Source organism: Pieris brassicae, chromosome 2 (assembly GCF_905147105.1).
Source record: "Pieris brassicae chromosome 2, ilPieBrab1.1, whole genome shotgun sequence".
Taxonomy (NCBI): domain Eukaryota; kingdom Metazoa; phylum Arthropoda; class Insecta; order Lepidoptera; family Pieridae; genus Pieris; species Pieris brassicae.
The window spans coordinates 5,353,311-5,374,650 of record NC_059666.1 but is presented as its reverse complement, the minus strand read 5'-3'; the positions used below and the strand labels follow the sequence as shown (position 1 = coordinate 5,374,650).

Genomic DNA, 21,340 nt, shown 5'->3' with positions numbered 1-21,340 from the left:
CGCAGAACACGCTTCTCCACGCTATTTATGATAAATCTACTTGTTTTATTGTTTAAATAAGCTCTGTAGGGCAAAAAATGACTAAATTACTGCAATTTTGGCCATCATTCTTCATTTTGGCCGGCTGTTATATTAAGAAGTTTTAGTCTAATAGTAACAATTAGAATTTATTGTTGACTTGATTTTAGAGCCTATAATTGTTCGGTAATACATGTAAAGAAAATAGATTTCCAAGTAGCATGCGCATACGCATTTTTCGCATTCCATTCTAACAAACATTAACATGCGTACTACGTTTACTACTATGACGTCACATTCTTCATCTCTCTCTGACTACACCTCTCACTCATTAAGTTACAACTGGTAATACTGCCTTTCACTTAGTGTTGAAGAGTCAGTGAAAATGCTTAGAGTTATAAGATGTTAACTTGAATTAAAATGTCCAATTTTAGTCGTTTCATACCAAAGTTTTTGTGTGTTTGTTTATGTTTAAGTGGTGAGTTTCTTGGAAATTTAAGTTATTTGGAAAAATTAACAAGGATTTTACTTCATACGTATGCGGAAGCTAAAATTTATTGCGAGTTCCCTTTTTAGTACTTACGGAGTTTTATTTTATTAAAAATTTAATTAATCAAATTAGCCGATATCGTTGGTATAGAGGTAAAAGTCATAGTTATAAATTATGTTTACTTTTAGTTCCGAACCTACCAAATTTCATTTAAGTTTGTTTAGCAGGTTTTCAATGAATCAGTGACCAAATATATTATTTTACTTTCCAAATTACAATAAGAAATAAGTTTAATAATAAGTGTAGTTAGTTGGTATTATAATTAAAACATGCTTAATAACATAATATATAATAAAAATATAATAACATCTGTAAATTGTTCGGGTTCTAACAATACTCGGGTATAAAATTATTGAATACATTTTACGGGAACCTACTAATTATCTTATTAGAATTTGCATTAAATGTGTCATTTGTTGACCAGAAATATTCCAAATAATGTTTAGCAAACATGTACAACATGTATATATATAAGTTCATAACCATGATTATGTTTTAGGAATAAACGCTTTTGTACTACGAGCATATATTTCACAACATGGCCTTCACGGAGAAATCGAATTCTCTCAGAAAAACGAAACACTTGTCAGTATTAGAACCAACTTGAAACCAACTCTACAGTATCCTGATGGAGTGTGGCGATGGACGATACATGAATTTCCAGTTGATTACAGAGTTATTTCCAATGACAGATGTTCCGAAGAGAATTTAGGAAGAGAATTAATAGATTTGACTGACGAACTTGGCTACCTAGTAATTCCTGGTAAAGATCACGCAGAATTCGAGAGCAAAAATTCTCTCATAGGGCCTAATGGCTTATGGGGTAAAAGTATAGTCCTAGAAACAGCTGAAAGAGACAGAGTAATTTGTGCATCAATATTCTCGACAGAGTATCAGCATGAGCAGCATGCTTTCGCAAAGTTCACATCACCAATCGCTGGGACGCTGCACTTTAGATGGATCTCTTCTAAGGAGTACGATGAAGCAGATTCCTATATACAAGCTGATTTGTATCATACAAAGGCTGTACAAGAAAAAGACTTCACTCAGCATAAGTGGAAGTTATTCGTGACGGATATTTTCGATGCAGATAAGGGCAATCATGAAGATAATTGTAATGTTCTTCAAGCTGTATTTGATCCAGAGAACAATGGGGACGGTATGACTGTAGGAGATTTAGACAGTCGTTTGGGGTTGATTAAGGTGGCATCCGATCCCAATGTACAGAAAACTAGAAAGCTTTATAAAGACGAAGTTTTGAATATATTGAGAAATGATATGGAAGTTACGAAAAGGAGTTTGTATGTAGTGATTTATGATAGTAAGCATACCGATAGTTTTTTGGCATGCGCTAAGCTACGGCTAATGTTACCGAAGACCACGAAGTAAGTATTTGTAGTCACAGTGTATTAAATTAATTGGTTATTTTGTAAATACTAGTTAAATCTCAGAGGGGGAGAAGTAATTACTAGTAAAGTAATTACATATTTTATACATTATATGTTTATTAGACAATTAGGTTGGTAATTGGTAACTTAGTAATCTTAGGATTTAATTAGTGAAAAAGGGTTAATTGCTTCTATGAAGCGTATTTTAATAAATTAATATAATTATCATAATCTAATGACAAGTACAATGACAAATTTCACTAATGAAAAAGAACCAGTGCCGCTGCAACCTTTCAAAGCCTGGGCCTTAGATTTCATCATCATCTGTTTTGGTTCTAATAGGCAAGAAGATGATCAGCGTTCTTTCTGTTTCTGACACACATTAGACTTTTTGGGCTTAAGGTAAGCCTTATGATTTCCTTCAACGTAAGAGTGTTAAGGCACACATAGGCGGGCCACCACCAAGTCCATTGGTGCACAGCCTAGGATCGAACCTCCGACGAGAGAGGCGTAATAGATGGGATGATGGAATGGGATCATTTTTAGGCGTGGCAACAATGTTGAATATTTTATTTAAATGAAGATTACTTCTCAAATGTGATCGCATTTTTAACTTATTCCATTTTTAGATCCCTAATTAATATGGATGGAATCCGGGGTTCAATTGAATTCACCCAGCGTTCACCATATGATCCAACATGGGCAAATTTTCAACTTGGTTCTTCGGACTTGGACTATGAAGGAAATCTTCGATTTGTTGGTTCCATTACACAATACAGGTAAATTGTAAAAGGTTTAGACGTCAAGACGTATACACACAAAATTTTACATTGACTTGAAGCGACACCTTTCGATGGCTTGTATCAGTGCGATGATTTCATACACCGAAACACGCTTATATGTCGGCTGGTAATAATATATAGAACTTCTCGACCTTAGCCACTGGGGCCTTCGGGCCAGGCAGTGGTTAGATTGGAGGATCCTCACTTCAGGTTGGAGGAAGCGCACAACGTCCTTCCTCCACATACTCGAATTGACGTTTTTGTAAATAATTCACTTTTTGTTTTCATTTTTATTAGCTTCGTGGTATATTTCACACAATGACATACCTAACATATAACAATTTAATTACGAATAAGCTTTAAGAGGGACCAAAATTTTTCTATTTATCCGTTTTTAAATTATTATTCTTGTATTAAGAATATTCTTAATGTGTGTGTTAAAGTTCACTGACAAGAAAGAAAAACAAAATATAATTTTAATAAACCTTAATTTGCAGTATAAGAGATCTGCCTCCGCGGCTTTATGAGGCCAAATATTGGGAGACAATGTGTAATACCACGGGTGGCATGTACAACCCAAATGATCTTGATTTGAAGAATACCCCACCACCAGGTAATAAACGGTCCTTTTAATTAAATCCTACTTCCCGTTCTGTATACAAATAATTAATGCGATAGTATTTATCGCCCTTCATTCATTAATAAAAAAACTTTAAAGAATCACAATTGTTATAGGCTGAATATATTACTAATTCCTTCTATTAAGTTATATCTAGATATAGAGAAACCTTAATAATGTAGTTTAGGAATGTTTGCAACAACATCCAAATACCAAAGTGTTCGATTGTATTTGTGACGTGTTCTGGCGAGCGACCAGAGTGACCGACATTCGTTGTAAATATAGATCTGTTGCCGCGTTGTATATAGGTATATTAATTACGAGTACCATGAATTTCAGGAAATACACGCTAACGTTGAATAGTTTTAGTATGCAGCAGTTTTTAATTTTGATGATCCTTGTTATATGTGTTATTGTCAGGACAATGATAAAGAAATATTAAAGATGGAATAGATTTTTAAAATGACATTGTAAGAACGATTGAATGAATGAGATTGAAGACTGAAATCTTCAATATAAATGTTCCATTTATTGAGGAACGCTATGACTTTAAAACAACTGTAATCTGCTTATAATAGGATAGATAAATAATAGATTAGAATCGTTAAATCGAATACAAGAGATTTTATCATTGCAAGTTAAGCAGTTGTTTTAGCTTTCCCTTGCGATTGGTTTTTTAGTCTTGATTCCCGTCCGAATAGTTTTTTTTTGGTGAAGGGAAAAATATGGCAAAAGTGCATAGATAGCAATGGTACAAACGTCGAATAATTAAATATATTTTATTTTAAAAAATCTACTTTTTGTTCCTCCTATACAAAACGCTAACTTCATAGTTACAGCCGTGAATCCCTTCGTTTAGTGTTAATAGAGTTATAATAACACTCTTAAGAAGAAAAACAAGTTACATATACTAGAATTGTGTGATCTCGATATATGCGGACGGCATGCACAAACATAATTATAATACATATAACTTATATAAATGAAAAATGACAAACAGAGACCATAATATACAGACACAAATAAATAGTGACATTTGTATAATAAAATTTAATATATTTCCTGCCTATATATAAATAAAAAATCTATTATATTATGTCGATTTTAAAAAACGAAGGATTCGATTCGACGCATAAGTATGGGTCAATAAATAATAATATGATAATAAGAAAGAAATAAAAATATTTCAATGGCAGCGAGACTGTCCTCCGCATATTATTATCGCTCATGGTTCATTATCACTTAAAATGTTTCTCTCATAAAGCTGATAACTTCCTAAGCTTAAAAATAATACAGAGGCAGATAGCTTGCCCTATAGGGTGCCACGGGTTTTCAAACATTATTTATCTGTTTATTTTGAATAATTTCGTAACGAAATTTGCTTTAGTAAACTTAAAACGATATACCTAGGTTTGAGCACACAGGACCACTACGCAATAGGAGATCTCCTCGGCAAGTACAAAGACAGAACGGAGTATTTGAACCATAAATATTTACTTCCGGGCCTGGCGAATGAACTGAGTGGCTCGTACTGGGATGTCTTTTTGCCATTAAGTGGAAAATACAGTGTTATGCATAGATCTGTAGTCATTACAAGGTTAGTATTGCTTTTGAGTTAAAGGCAACCCCTGGATGATGACAACAGTCATATAAAAATGTAGAATAAGTTTCTTACCTTTTTGAATTATAAAAAATAGACATCAGATGACCCAGGGTCTTTGAGGAACCTATTAATCAGAAATTACTATATTGTCTTGGTTGACGTCACTACATCGGAACAAACGCACACATTACAATAAAACTTAACTTCTATCGCATACAAACTGTACTTTATTACATTTATTAGGACACGCTTACCACAAATTATTTAAATAGAAAATACTAACTTTATGGCAAATTCAAAGTAAATAAACGATAATATTCATTTAAACAGCCTTTTCGTTGGTGTAATGTTTTATGTATCAAATTAAAAAATGATATGTAGAAAATGCAATTTGTTATAGTCTGTAAATCATTATAGGCGACCACCCAAACGTGAGCTCTGTGGGACAATCCATTCGTACGAATACGGTACTGACTACCAGACTCAGATGAGTTCGGCTGAAGCGGTTTATCGCTATCCCATAGTCAGTAGAGTTATCTTCAGACAGCCACTTGAGAGGCCATGGGAGGATACAACTATTATCATTGAGAATATGGTAAGTTATTTATGTTTTCGTTTTTAAAGTCTCTTTGTACGTAGTTGTAGTACAAGCAAAAACATGTTATTGGATAATTTCAAATTTTCATTCACAAGTCTACCCTCATTATCTGCGTTGTATCGCCCGCACTGCATACTGCCTTAGGCAGTCCTTGGACTCATATATTATATAAATGTCACAAACCTATGTTATGCTGATGCGAAAAATGGAATGTCATGTTTTTCGGGTTATTCAGATAAAAAGCTTCACTTAAACTTTTAGCCAACATTAACCTCCTTATTTTTAGACTCTGATACTTTGTGCACTTTATATAAGAGAATCTACGTTTCATCGCAATTTTGGCATGGAACTTTGAATATAGAATCTACCCTTTATTATTAATAAAATTAATAATTGTTTTAAGATGATATGTGGATCAAAAGTCATTTGTATTAGTCGCTGATTAAAATATTTCGTGAAATAAAAAGCCTAGATGATGAAAAAAAAGAGTGGCGCGGAGTTGATCGCCAGTTCCGAACTGGCAGCCTGTGTAAATTTAGAAGTATTTATTTATCATAACAATGATATTTAAAGGAGTTTATGATTTTTACTGATTCTGTCTTCAATCTGACTATATATAGTATTGTATAATCTTCTGTCTTCAATCGGATAGTGAAGTGGGAATTTATCTCGATCTTTGCAGTGGGAAGGACTATATATCTTTTAAGTACAGTATTGCTAATAATCAACTAATATCCAGATTATAATATAAGGTTAAAAACATAATTTTGTGCCTTTAGATCAATATCCCACGTCATCATAAGTACAAATCTCTAATCACAGCATCGTCTCATACTTATGTACCTATTCCCGAAATACATACTTGAAGTTAAAAATATTTATTAAAAAAACCATTATCTACAGATCCATTCTGACGGCTCTAATGTAAATAACACCCACGAACACCGTTGGGCTATACATCAATTTCCTCCGGGTGCTGATTATTATAACTGGACCGCACGGTGCCTCAGTGCCGGTAAAATGTACGACCCTCATGGAGTGGACACAGACTCACGACATCCAGAGCAATACTGCAAAGTGGGGATGGAAGGACTGTGCAGAATTGGAGACTTCAATACCAGGTGAATTGCGGGCGCGTTTGAGAAAAGATTTTCATTAAGTAGAATGTGAGAGTGACTCCGGAGCTAATTAGGCAACGGGCGGCCTTAACGCTAACACGCTATCTTTTCCAGGCAACCCTAATATGGAACAAAAAACTCATACAGAGGGTATAAGAAGTGCAAAACAATAACAAAAAGAACACAAAATAATATGTAACACTAACTACAAAGTAAAATGTAAAGAAAAAATAAATAAATAATAATAATATGTATAAACAAAAATGTACAAGCCAAGGGTTAACCGTGTGAGAATTATGCTTTAAGTAACTAGGAGTTTTAGTTTTAAAAAGATCTACAACGGGAACAACAAATCTAAGATTTACAACTTCTCTATAATGTTTAAAGAGAAGTTGTAAAATGTACATTTTGTATTGTCATCACGGAAAATGAACCCAACAACCGCAACACTCATCTTTCGCCTTGTAATATTATATCAGACTTTGTTGACAACCTCCCTCAGTGTGACAGGGACACTTCTGTAATATAGGCCATTTTACACATTTAAAAACAATTGAAAGAAAACACTTTTCTTACCGGATTGAAGCTATGTATTATTATAAACTTATAATTATTTTACATAATTTACGTCGGAAAAAACTTAAATTATGTAAAATAATTATACGTTTATATATATCATAGCTTCAATCCGGTAAGAAAAGTGTTTTCTTTCAATGTGTAAAAGCTATGTTAACAAAAGACAATAGCATTTAAAACAAAGCAACAAGCATTTTTACGGTAGGTTACTTTTCGAATAAACTTGTACCTTACAGACATGGGATGTTATCTGTGGCTGGTAGAAAGAGGGACAGTGAGAAGTTAACGCGGAGACTCTTCACGGACACCGTGGTAGGTCTGGCGGGGAAGTACTCCATCATGAAGAAGTCATTGGTGATATATGACGATCACGGACCGGTTGCTCGGGGGGAGAGGATGGCCTGTTCTCCGTAAGTATATTTTTATCGAATATTTTTTCTTATATTAACTGACTTATAACTCAAAGGCGGTTTACAATTTTGTATGATTGTTTTTTTGTTAAGTGTCGGCTAGGAATGAGAAAGTCCTATTGAATCTATAGGTGATTAAAAATGTAATAAATAGAGAATTTAAATAAATGTAACAAGTTTGGTACTGTGGCAGTCCCTTTAATGCTGGCAGCATTTACTCGCTGTATTGCGGTACTATCTACCAGGCACTAACTTAAATCTTTAATTAGCGCATGTGCATTTGAAGCCCGCGGCCCAAAAAGTAGCGTAAACATAAACAATCATGGTTTTTAAAATTTTATATGTGAGATAAAATCATTTTTGATAATAATTTCAGTTTAAACGGACTTTACCGTCGGAAGGCAGTGGTTCGCGATTGGTTCGGTAATGGTGACGAAATTTCACTCATTGGAAAGTTTGAGATGATACAACAGTCTGAATATGACGTCACCAATGTGCAAATAAATCTGGACAATTTGGCTCACGACGCACACAACTACAAAATTCATATTGTACGTAACATAAATGTTGTGATTTTGAATTTTTGATAAAAGACATACGTAACTCTCGGTAATGTTGAAGGGATATCTGAAACCATGATTGTATCTCCGGGCATCGAACTCAGGCCCTTATGTTATTTGCTTTAACGACTAGGCTTTTATTTTTTCAGCGACGGGATTTATTTTTTTAATTTAGAAAATGTATGTTACAAAATAAACAAAGTGTACTATTATACTTTTTTATAGACACCTGTTGAAAAAGAACTGGAGTTCCCGTGCGAGAAAACAACATTATATGATACTTACAATCCATTTAACATCAGCAAAGCAGCCGAGCCACCACCTACTAAAGGTGAATATTAATTTAATAAAATATAACCTCATTGCAATATTTATACTTAAGTTTGTAACTAAATAGTATACAGCAATATTAGCAACTAAAATGCCTTTTATAATATATAGTTTATATGTTTCTTTAGTTTATGTCATCTTTTAAGTTCTTAATCTAAATCTAATCTAATAAATTGTTTTTAATCGTAATTTCGTTATTTTTTATAAATAAAAACGTTATACCTATTCGTAATTCAAACAATTGAAAACGAAACAATCGAATATGCAATTTTAAATTTAGAATGTCGCTCTGGAAATCTTCTTAGGGATTTCACTGTTTAAGCTGAGAATATTTTTTAATCTTTCTCTTTTAAATCAAGAACGTTTAGGAACCTCTTGATTTCTTTTACATTTAGAAGATTTAACAATCTTCTGGTATTTTTAAAATATAGAACGTTTAGTTTTATTGTAGTTTTTTTCTCGATTTAGAACGTTTAATAATCTTATGGTTTCTTTTTTAAATTTAGAACGATTAACATTCTTATGGTATTTTTTAAACATAGAACTTTTATTTTTGTTGTGATTTACTTTTAAATTTAGAATATCTAGTTATGGGGGATTTTCAAGTGAAAACCATTATTTTAATTATACTAAGTAGGCGTAACGGATTCTAGGTACAGCGGACCAATATCAACTGGGAGATTTGGGAAGTAAATACGGGTTACTGGATGACATAAAAAAGTTTTCCACAGCGTATAATGAAACACAGCTGACATTACACGGACCGTATAGCATAATTGGACGATCGGTTGCCATTCATAAAGATGTAAGTCTTTTAAAGGTTTTCAGCCTACATTTTTTTTTCTACAGGTCTATCTTAGGGGCATCTCCAGAAGTTTAGTTTAAAAATTAACAACGCCTCTAATTAATGTAAATATCAGAGTAAGAAACCTCAGAATACTATAATCGATATCGAATATATATACGAAGTAGTAATATATCTATAATCTATGATAACGCATACACATAGGTATATTTGACAAAACATGAATTATAAAAATATTATAATATAATTGTGTATAGGCTTTGATCAAACTATGCCAAAAGAGGGTAGTCTCAGTTTTACGAACACCATAATAATTTTAACAATTAACAGCAACGCGATCGTCGCTGGGCCTGTTCAACAATAGAACGTGGGTACAGTCCTTCTGAAGCGCGAGAAATTCGCGGGATCGCTTCCTTTCACCACCCGGGTGGGTTCGCATATGGGTATATACGGATGACACAGTTAATACACAACGATGGAAGTACGAGTGATACGATAATTGAAGTGAAGTTGCGGCATCCGGGACAGTATGACAGGAATTTGGTATGTAATATCAGCCCTTACTGTTTTGTTTTGTAAATTGGTCATATAAAAACTGTCGCGATGACTTTTAACCTCTGGGCCTCAGATTTCTGTTCCTTAATGGGCAAGTATGTGATAAACCTTCTGGGTCTGACTTTTCGGGTATTAAATGCCGGTTGCCTCACGGGGATTCACCGTATGATCGAGTGTTGCGATGCGCTAGTTCAGTATTGGAATACATCGTGAAGAAACCAAGAAGACTACATAGACAAGTATTAAGTATACAATAAAAATGATTATAGAAACGGATGCAATCTGTACCCAATACCCATGTAGGGTTGTAGCGCTATTGGATTAATACAATTATTCCCGGTATATACTCGCCTATGAACATGAAACAACAATAACTAACAATAGAAGTGCACGGTCACGCTTTCTATCTATCAGAATCAAAAGAAAGGTCAAATAATAAATTTTACAGAGATAAAATGTATTTTCTTCTTAAACATTCTAGACTCGCAACCATCGTTGGGAGATATTTGTGAATCCAGTTGGTGTGGATGCGGCAGTCAAGGTGACAAACACGCGTTGTGTGGCGGGTGGATACAGATGGAATCCATATTTCACACAACTCGCTGATCCATTAAATGTAAGTATTCGTAGATATATATTTTATAGCATGTGCTATAAAATGTAACAGACAGGACTTATGGGCAACAATGCCCACTGCGAGTGCGTTGCTGGCTTTTTGGGAATGGGAACTTTTGTATTTTTTCTGTATATTTATAAGAGTAATAATAATACTTTATTTACATCACAATGACACAAAACAGGGGAAAATAAAATAAAGAAGATAAAGAAGGTTAATGGGCGGTCGTAGTAGTTTCTTTCAGTCAAAACAAAAAACATAACTACGACATATAAAATTATATGTCAAAGTAATAGTTGGGTTTATTGATATAATACAAAAAAATCTTAACTGTGAATCGATTCAAGGACACTTGTATAACATGTATACATTTTTTACAAATCTTATTGGTAAATAAATACATTTTGTAATTATTTTTCTTACATGTAATTTGTTCTGTGTATTTTTTACAAATGGGTAGAAACAGTACGGTAAAAGTAAATAAAAAAATTGGCATTAAAATACTATGTTAATAGTACATTTAATAAAGAAAAATTAGTGTTAGTCTTTATTTTATTTGTTCATAAATAATGTAACACTCTACTTAGTCTATGAGTTTACGTTATAAATTTATGTTATTTCTACAGCATGACCTGTATAATCAAGAGTGTGGAGCTGACAATCCATTGCGGTGTGATGTAGGAGATCTGACTGCGAGACTTGGGACTATAAGTGAGAATATATCTTAATTGGGAAATTAGCTTAAAAAAGAACTAAGTGATGATGATTCTTTATAAGGAAATGGTTACTGACACAAAATGTATTGATGTATCAAAACGAGGGTAGATTTTGAATAGAATTAAAACTACCCTCGTGGCTTTTGTGTATGATTTTTTCTAGAGTCCGCCCCACCAAAGTCCCGCGGCGAAAGAAATACTTAATTTGGCCATGTTGTTCAGTGATGACTTATATATGTCCAAGGTGACTTTAGGGGGTACTTTATTTAAGAATTTTTTTACGCACGATTCTATATAATTTATATGAAGCCTCGAAGTCCACCAACAACAAACTAAACGAAATAAAATACCCCAAACTAAAAAAAAATTGTATGCTCAAATACTATTCCAAATTCAAAATAATTACTATTTTATACTACTTGAAAATTACTATTATTCATTTTTTACATAACATAATATAAATACGTGAGAGAATGATTGTGTATGACGCTCGCTTGGTTATAAACCTTATATTAATCGAATATAAATTAGGGGGAGTTAATTAAAAAGAGTTAGCTAAACGCTGACAGCGCAAGCGCCGCGCCTAAGGGACATCTTTGGTGGCGCGGACTTAATATGTAGTTTGGTATCGCTTTACCTCTCGAAATTTAAATTTAGCTGAATAATCTAGTAAAAAAAAATCTTTCCTCATTTAGGTATTGGAAGTGATCGTCAAATGTTTGTCGATAGCAACTTCCCCTTGGAAGGCAAGGTGACTGCAATGGGCCGGTCTATAGTTATCATGGGCCCTGAAAGAAGTAGCGAGAAATTCGCTTGTGCGAACCTCCAACCGGACAAGGATATTATAAAATTTGTTAATATTATGAAACCACCGAGATTTGTTTTGTGAGTATTGTACTTCATGTGGTAAAGTGTCATAATCCCTAGAGGTTAGGTAGGTAATACGCAGGATCCATAATTTTATAGCCTTCTAATCAGACTTATGTAGAAGTATAAAAAAATCATTGATTATTTGAAGAATCATGAAAAGATGTAGGTTTTAGGTTTATGTTTTTTGGTTAAGTTCTACTGACTATTGTGATCAGTTGACTCGCACACTGCATATGCTCTTGTCATCATCGGTATTTAATCTTATAGTTAAAGAAAAATATAACCTTTTAGGGGTCAATTCTTACGTGAAATACGCAAAGTGATGGGCGTACCAGAGTGGATGGTGGGGGTCGATTCTCGTCGTACGCGTATACTACACTTCGGTGCGTGTATACAAGTGTTACTACACTTCCAGGGACCAGATGCTAACCGGCTCGAACTAGATTTCACCAAGTAAGAGTCAATTATTTACTGTACTGTATCTTTCTGACTGTCTCAAAATCAGTGTTTGTTGTATGTAACAATGGATTGTAGTTTTTATAATTCATTAATAGACAATGTATTGCGTCCAAGCTTACAAAATGGCTACAAGCAAATGGCAGATCACGCCATTACATTTTTGCACAGATTATAGATATGTCAATGTCAAATGTCTGACATTATAATAATAAAATTTACTATGCAAAGTATCCTGCTATGGAATTCTTTACCAATTGATATCAGACGAGCTCAGTGGTTAAATTTATTTAAAAATCTTCTTTATGATAATTTTTGTTCTGCCTCGTAATTAGCTACTTATATACTATATATATTAATTGTGATTCAGTTAACCTTTGGATTAGCTTGTACATTTTTGTTTATACATATTATTATTATTATTTATTTATTTATTCTTGTTTTAGATTTTACTTTATTTTAGTTATGTTACATATTAGGGTTGCCTGGAAGAAATCGCTTGTTAACGGAAAGTCCGCCCGTTGCCTAATTATTTATGTAACCTGTTATGTAACCTGTTATTATGTATTTTTGTATAATGTAACAAAGTGTGAATAAATACATAAAAAATACTTAAATATGTAATAGCGTTAATATGTTTTCCGTTTTAGATTACTTGCATCAGGTAGATTAGATTCGCCGAGTATTTTTATTCCCGGATTTATTGATACGAAGAGAAAGCGTACAGTTTCATACAAACTGTGTGGTGTCACGGATCCGAATGAGAAAAAAAGTGAGTATTACCAGTGATAAAAATAACTACGAATAATTTATTATGGTCATATCATATTTGGAACGAAACTTGGTACAATTTTGATACTCATATGTCAGTCTTATGAACAATGTATTTTCCTAGGTATGAGACTTGATTCTTGGTCAACAATTGCTACGAGATGGAATGAATAAAAGGCTGATTTGTTTGTCTATAAATAACCTATGCAAATTACAAGTTACTTCCTTCAATAATTTTTTTGGTACTTTTGGTGGAAAAACACAGAGTTAAAAATTAATATTTTGGTGTTTATTATGTTTTTGTGTTTTTTAATTGATATATTTCTTTTACAGAAAGCACATTTTTCTTCTCCAGGCCGTCTTCAGCTTCGCGATTATGGAGCAGTTTTTCAGTCATAATAATATCCATTTGGTTAATGTTATAAATTGTATATAATAAGTGATAAATAAATTTTTGACGTTTATGTGATTTCTTATATATTCCCCAGACCGCGCGCGATGAAGTTAGTTTATCTAAAGACGTTGAAATCTCGTTTTTCGAATCGAATTTTTACAAAATCAAAAACTATAAAAAATATACAACAATAAATATTTAGATACTAAACTTATTTAATAACTATGCTATTGACCTCCTAAGGATAAGCTTCTGGAAGAAACTAGGCTGGCTTAGTTAGCCAGGACTTAACGCACAACAGACCAAATGGGCGCCTATGTGGAAACTGAGTCCATACTACTACTTTACCACCTTACATTAATAGAAAAACACGCATATTCAAATTCATAACCATAATACCGGTAGTGAATATACCGTTAAATAAAACTAATAAGCTAAAAAATGTGTGTGTGTGTCAGCTACGACGCACGATTGGAGCTTACTCCATACGAACGATAATTATGATATAATATATCGAATAGAAAAAAAGGGTAAATGAACGCATCTGCTAAAATGATAAGAGAAACAAACATATATCTGTAATTATTCGGATTATTTATATTACTTCAATAAAGCGTATTACATAAAGTATGTTACAAAACAATACAAATAATAATAATAATAACAATAATAATTGTGTTCAATCTATACAAATCAAATTTTAGAGAGAGAATGAGATGGTATGGCGGTATAACCATATTCCTGACCAGAGGTCAGAAGAAGCTACAGCGGCTTAAGGGTTCAAATAGCTCCTAAAAGAACTGGCGCAGAAGGCAACGGGAAACCACGTCCGGGGCGAGCGGTGGGAAATGGACTACCGGCCATGACGGAGTAAGAGAGAAGCCACCAGATGTGGTTTATCCATTTGCGGTCTAACAGAAACACACTAGAGAGGCAATGGGCATTTCTATACCGACGCCCTTGCCGTCTACTTTTCCAGTAGCGATGACAGTAGCCGTAACGGAGTAGCGATTATTATTCCTAAGCATACGAATAACAGTGTAATGGGGTATGAGGCAGTTAGCGACCGCATTATGTCAATGAAGCTCAAAGCGTCACCTGTAAACATCAATCTAATACAGGCATATGCCCCCACCTGTGAAGCTCTACCCCTCGTACTGGAGAGTTTCTACCAAGATTTACAAGCAACAATTGCTAAAATCCCCAATAGAGAGTTACTTATAATAATGGGTGATTTCAACTCAAAAATTGGCGCAAACTCTGCCCAGTACAGAAAATGTGTGGGAAACTTCGGACTTGGGGTACGTAACGAAAGAGGTGAAAGATTTATGCAGTTCGCAGACGAAAACAATATGGTGGTGGCGAACAGTCTATTCCAACACCATCCCCGGAGACTGTTCACCTGGACATCACCTGGAGGAAGTACCAACAACCAGATCGATTACATATTGATAAGATCACGTTGGGGCACCTCTATTCTTAATGCCCACACACTTCCTGGGGCTGATTGTGGTTCTGATCACGAACTCGTTATCGCAAAGATGAGCTCAAAGCCGCTCGATCCTTCAAAAAGCCAAGACGGATTGAAGTAGCAGATATCGAGAAATTCAATACAGCCATTGAGCGGAAGGATTGGACAGTTATGAACCACAACGAAGCTACACCAGACACGTTATGGAATAAGGCTAAACAACTCATCCAAAATGCAGTCACGGAGTCCAGTCCGAGATTAGAAACGCGCAAACGTCAACACTGGATGACGCAGAGTACCCTTGCCCTTATAGAAGAGAGGCGCCTTAAGAAAGCCGCAGGAGCAGACATGCAAGCCTGCTGCAGGCGAGACCACAATTCCCACCTTCATAGCATTTGTGACGAACTTGAAAACCATGCTATGAAGCACGAGTCTAGAGATCTTTACCACAAAATTCGTCTTATTACAAAATCTCTACCTGCTAAAAGCTGGGATATCGAGAACGACAGAAATAAAGTGGTAACAGAACTCGACAAAATCTCGGAAACGTGGAGGAGCTATTGCCAGTCATTGTCCCTGGATCCGCAGTCGCGGCAGTCTATAGACACAGAACCAGAGCCAGATAATTTGGAACCAGACATCCTTCTGTCCGAAGTAAGAGCTGCCACAAAACATCTGAAAAGTAAAAAAGCAACTGGTAGAGATGCAATTCCTATAGAGACAATTAGAGCCTTACGAGAACGTGGCGACCAGATGTTTTATCTCATCTGTAATAAGGTGTGGCAGATAGGAATTTGGCCTTCGGAATGGACACATACCATATTTGCGCCCCTGCACAAGAAAGGCTCAACGAAGAAATGTAACAATTACCGCCTCATTGCTCTGATATCACACGCTAGCAAAATATTGTTACATATTCTCAACGAGCGCCTGAAAGCATACCTTTATAAAGCGCTCGCTCCAGAACAGGCCGGTTTTGTGAAGGGAAAAGGCACTCGGGAACAAATACTCATTTTACGGCAGATCATGGAGAAGTCAAGACAATTTAATAAGCCCATGTTCATTTGCTTTGTTGATTTCTCCAAAGTTTTCGACTCGGTGAGATGGCCGGTATTGTGGAAGACTCTGCTAGATATGGGCACACCAAAACATCTTGTGCACCTATTAAGACGGCTTTATGAAGAGGGCACAGCTTCGGTTCGCACAGATGATGTCCTATCAGGTGATTTCCATCCAAGTGCCGGAGTACGCCAGGGGTGCATAATATCGCCGCTCTTATTCAACGTGTACACGGAACTCATAATGCGCATCACCTTGGAAGATTGGACAGACGGTGTAACAATTGGTGGATACCGGATTGCGAACTTGCGTTACGCGGATGACACCACTCTGTTTGCATCCAGTTCGCAACACTTGGAAGAGCTTCTGTCAAGGATGGAACGAGTGAGCCATGAGTTTGGACTTAAGATAAATCGCAGCAAAACCAAGGTAATTATTGTTAACCGTGCCAGAAATAATTCGCCTCAAGTGACTCAAATCGCGAAATCCAACGTAGTCCAATCTTATATTTATCTTGGGGCTCAGGTCAAACGACGTATGGGCATCACAAGAACGGCTATGGACAAGATGCAAAAGATATGAAGAAACAGGAACATAACAAAAGCCACGAAGATCAGGCTCGTGAAGACTCTTATATTCCCCATATTTCTGTACGCGGAAATGTGGACCTTGCGAGATGTGGAAAGACAGAAAATAGACGCTCTGGAAATGTGGTGCTGGAGGAGAATGCTTGGGGTTTCGTGGACCGAGTTTCGTACAAATGTCTCGATACTTCAAGAACTCGGTATTAAGCAGCGTTTATTTTCTATAGTACAATCTCGCATCCTTACATTCTTCGGACACGTAACTTGGCGTGCGACGACAAGGCGTCCATAGAACGCCTTGTCGTCCAGGGGAAGATAGAAGGCACTAGACCGCGTGGAAGGTCACCGACGCGTTGGAATGACCAGATCAAGTCTGCCGGAGTCTGCTCAATGAGTGTAGCAGGACCACTAATAGGCAACGATGGCGAAACGTCGTGAAGCGCATCACATCTGCTCCTTTGATTACCACTACTAAATAGCGATCACGACCGCTCTGTCAAGAGTGTACCGAATAAGAAGAAGTTCAAATTAGGCTGTGATTAAACTCACCTATTTTTGAAGGCAACGAACAACTGCTTGTTTTGATAAATACATAAAACATAGTGTTTACAGTCTATAAAGTACAGAACTCGGCAGAGTAAAGACGTTGAGTTGGCTACTCAAATTTTCTAATCTAATCAGACGACTCATACATAGCGCTAAAACTGGGTTCTGTATCTTACTTTAAGGCTAAGAGAAAAGAAACACAGCGCGAAATATGACTCCCGTATGTCAAAATTCAATACGTATTTGACATACGGGCGTGACAGCGCTAAGTGTCGTTTCCGAATCTAACCCTACGCGGCTCGCCTTGTTTTCTAACGCCTGACCATTTTTACAACGCATGCGCGCCCCGCAATCAATACTCCTAGTGGGAATTACAGCACGAAAATGTTTGCAAAAATAATTCTTTTAATATCATTTAATTACGTTTACGCCAATTTGGAGGGGCCATTTTTGTTTTTTGGCCCAAAGTCTTTGGACAAATTCAAGAAGCCGGCCTTAAAATTCCTTGACCAAGATGACCTGATGAAGATATATGCTGAGCCATCGGCGATTGTAGTATTTAATAACCAGGATTCGTTGACTCTTTCAAGTGGCAATTTTCCAAGGCTACGGAAGATGCTAGAGGGTCAGTCTCTGTTGGTTTTACCTCAAGACTTTTTGGATGTGCACCCGGATTACATCAGTAATGAAACCCAGGTTAGTAATTGAGCATTAAATTATTTTCATTTAACAATTTATGATTCAAACAATAATTATGTTTTATACTGTACAAAAAGTTACTTAGGTATTAAAGATTAGTAACCTATTATAGTACAGATAAACTAAACATTTAGAAGATTTCGATTTAAAGAAACTGAATTTGTTTTGTAATAATTTAAAGGTGCTCACCCTGCAAGGACCTTGGTCAGAACGAGATGCTCAAATGACTGAGACCTTTGATAGACTTCAAGATATATATGGGGAGGGAAAAGTATTAGGAGTTTTAGGTAAGAATTTATTACTTTATCAGAATGACGTTATCCTACTACGAGGATTGTTTAGCGCCTGATAAAAATATTATCGCAAATGTAAAGTCGTACAACAATAATTCGATCGTTTAAACAATATCTGCTTGTAATCCTAGATTGACGACGAAGTACGACATCTTGTCTTTGGAATAGGGTTTTAAGATCTAATTAATCAATTTTTATTTAATACATATAAATGTTATTCGCAATACAGTAAAAGCCAGTAAGTAATTGAATTTATACGATTTGTCCTGATTTTTTCCTAACATAAATAATTGCACGGAAAGATGATCTTAACTTCCATGAAAATAGTCAACAAAAACATATTTTTATAGCTGTACATGAATTACAGGTAACTCAGTATCTCAGTCCCAACCTATTGATTACGACAGTGAGTGGTCTCGCGTTCGGCGCCAGGCCGAAGACGGCACTACCACAATCACTTCAACGACAGAAGAAGACAAACCAGCTCGGAATTTACCTAAATACGCCCTGTACAATGCCACTGGTAAGTCGTTTTTCAATTCAAAGTTCGTAGCTTACAATAAGCATTTTTTGTATATTTACGTTTGTGTACTAAACTACATTATACCATTATATGTATGAAACTGAGTGCAATAAGTGTTATATAAATGATATAAAAAATAAATAAAAAATCTGCGTTTACAAGACGTTATGTTACAGAATTGTCATCTAAAGTTCTAATATGTAACTACTAAACGAATACATCAACAAATAATAAATAAACGCTTCACATCTTCGTGACGTTTAATCCGTAAAAAAATTACCATCACGCGCTTAAAGAAGTCTCACTTCAAAAAGCTGTAATAGTTGCATGATATTTTAATATTTTCCGAAATATATGAAAACAGCTAACACTGTTTAATTTTTGTACCGTCAATTTAAAACATTTTATCGAGTTCTCTGGAAAAAGTCACACACTCACTAAGGATTATTTTATATTGTCAACTTTTATACTAAATAATAATAAATTCCAGGTCCTCCAGGCAAAGCAGCTTTACTATACTCCACAGGATGGCCAGAGCTCAAGTGGGAGGATGGTACCACCACAGTCCTTGACACTCCAGTGGGGGAACCAACAGTGAAACCAACAAGACTATATACTATACTCGTTGTGAGATTTGCTGATGGCGGTAATACTCGAGACAAGGTTTGAACCACAAGAGAGAAAGATTGGTCACTATTATAGTTGTTTAAAACATTTCTTATCTCTATCCTAGTCGTATCTACCTAAGCTTATTTTTAAGAATAGGTGTAAGCTGTTGTTCTTCCTTTAAAAATAATATTGAAATATTATTCCAAAAAACACACAGTTTTAACCGGCATAAGAGTCCAACTCTCATGTCTGAGTAGGTCCAAACTTCGTCTGCGCGCCAATGGACTTTTCTAGGTGCGCATTGAACATTCGGTCGTAGGGTGAAGGAGGAAACCAGTAAGCCTTAGACCCAAAAATTCGAGAACTTGTATGAATCACAGAAGGTTGACTACCTATCTGCCTATTAGAAAAAACAAATGATTACGAAACAGAGGGCAAGACCAAGGGTTGTATTATATGTTGCTTAAAGATTTTTAACCCACAATTTTTTTATCCGATAGCTCGCTTATCTACTAGAATTAATATACAACCAAATTGAAATAGCACATACTTGGTTTTAGATAACCCTGGAGTTCAGCTTCAAGCAATCTGCTGGTTGGTGGACAGCAGTGGGTGTGGAAGTGAAGCGAGGGTTAGCCACAAGTGGCCTCAACTTGCAGGCACCAGCCCCTCCAGACGCTCCTTCAGCTGTTCTGGGAAAGGCTTACCACTGTTCCCTACCGTTGGTCTACGCGTCTGAGGAGGCGTCCCTCACATTTCGGAATATCCAGGTACTTTTTTTATGGGACACACACGTGGTTCACTGAATATAAGCAACGTCGCTTCGTTTTTGGCTCTTTTCTCGATCTGGGTTATGTAGTATAGTTCAAAGTGTAGAAATCTGTTTGAAATTGCTTTTACTCGCGAAGACTTTAAGAAAAATCAGTGAGGCTAGAAGGATTTTATACAAAGAGACACAAGCCTTTTTCTTATTTAAAACAAAATCGTGTTTTAGATGCAGCCGTTTATGGACAGTACTGAGAAATTCTCGGATGCATTCGACTGCATTGGATTTACTACCGTGCCCATATGGTAAGTACCGGCAAATATAATACGCAATTTTAATAGGTACTTTCCCTGAAATACTGAATAAACAATATATTGGTTTCTTAAAATTTATCTTTAAGGGCTTATAATTAATCTTAAAGGCTGATGGTTGGGTGATATGTAGAGTGATGTAGATAATAGTGGTGAGTCTTGATTGATTGTTTGAAATACTATGAAAGAAAATATCCTCAAAAAACGTCGTTGAACAAAATGTCGAATTATGTCATGTACGATCACGTACTTCCCTATAAAGAATTATGACGAATAAAGACGTAGAAATGATGCTTCATTGAGGGTTAAGGAACGTACTTACTAAATATGAAAACTTTTTTCAGGTCTGGTCTAATGGTAACATTTATAATGCTTATGGGTCTTTCTGTGTCCATAACTATGATATTGGATATAAAAACCATGGACAAATTCGAAAATAGTCGTAGCAAACAACTAACAATAACTGTTTCTGAATAAATGTGATTTGAAGCGAAAATTTATAGTAAATTAGTTTGGGAATGTATTTCTAATTAAACAAACATTTTTGAAATTGCTAGTTGGTAATGTTGGTAATTGCCAGTTATAAATAATAATGGTAAAACTTAATTTACTTGCTAAAGTATTTTCTAGTATAGATTGTTTAATACAATGGTTATATTTATGCATATCTAATTGAGATGAAAACGTTAATGTATATATTAATAAATTGTTTTTATTTATGGCTTTTATTTTAGTGATAAATTC

At 35.2% G+C, this 21,340-nt stretch overlaps 1 protein-coding gene across 1 annotated transcript; it reads left to right on the top strand.

The window, feature by feature from the left end:
- Window positions 1-391: 391 nt before the first annotated feature.
- Window positions 392-21,234, top strand: LOC123720363. The gene is made up of 24 exons (XM_045676936.1): window positions 392-496; window positions 1,068-1,953; window positions 2,586-2,735; window positions 3,236-3,351; window positions 4,768-4,954; window positions 5,378-5,555; window positions 6,462-6,679; window positions 7,489-7,662; window positions 8,039-8,213; window positions 8,448-8,553; window positions 9,206-9,357; window positions 9,688-9,900; window positions 10,394-10,528; window positions 11,155-11,239; window positions 11,940-12,129; window positions 12,406-12,567; window positions 13,221-13,341; window positions 17,825-18,091; window positions 18,276-18,381; window positions 18,755-18,910; window positions 19,401-19,573; window positions 20,080-20,289; window positions 20,514-20,590; window positions 20,941-21,234. Exons 1-24 carry the CDS (start codon window positions 439-441, stop codon window positions 21,071-21,073), a joined length of 4,428 nt encoding a protein of 1,475 aa, XP_045532892.1. The 5' UTR covers window positions 392-438; the 3' UTR covers window positions 21,074-21,234.
- Window positions 21,235-21,340: the final 106 nt, after the last annotated feature.

Bases quoted from the DNA above. Each gene is read 5' to 3' on its own strand.
- LOC123720363 (XM_045676936.1), top strand. From the start codon at position 439: ATGTCCAATTTTAGTCGTTTCATACCAAAGTTTTTGTGTGTTTGTTTA. The intron at 18,382-18,754 runs GTAAGAATTTAT...CATGAATTACAG, and splicing joins AAAAGTATTAGGAGTTTTAG to GTAACTCAGTATCTCAGTCC. The intron at 20,591-20,940 runs GTAAGTACCGGC...AACTTTTTTCAG, and splicing joins TTTACTACCGTGCCCATATG to GTCTGGTCTAATGGTAACAT.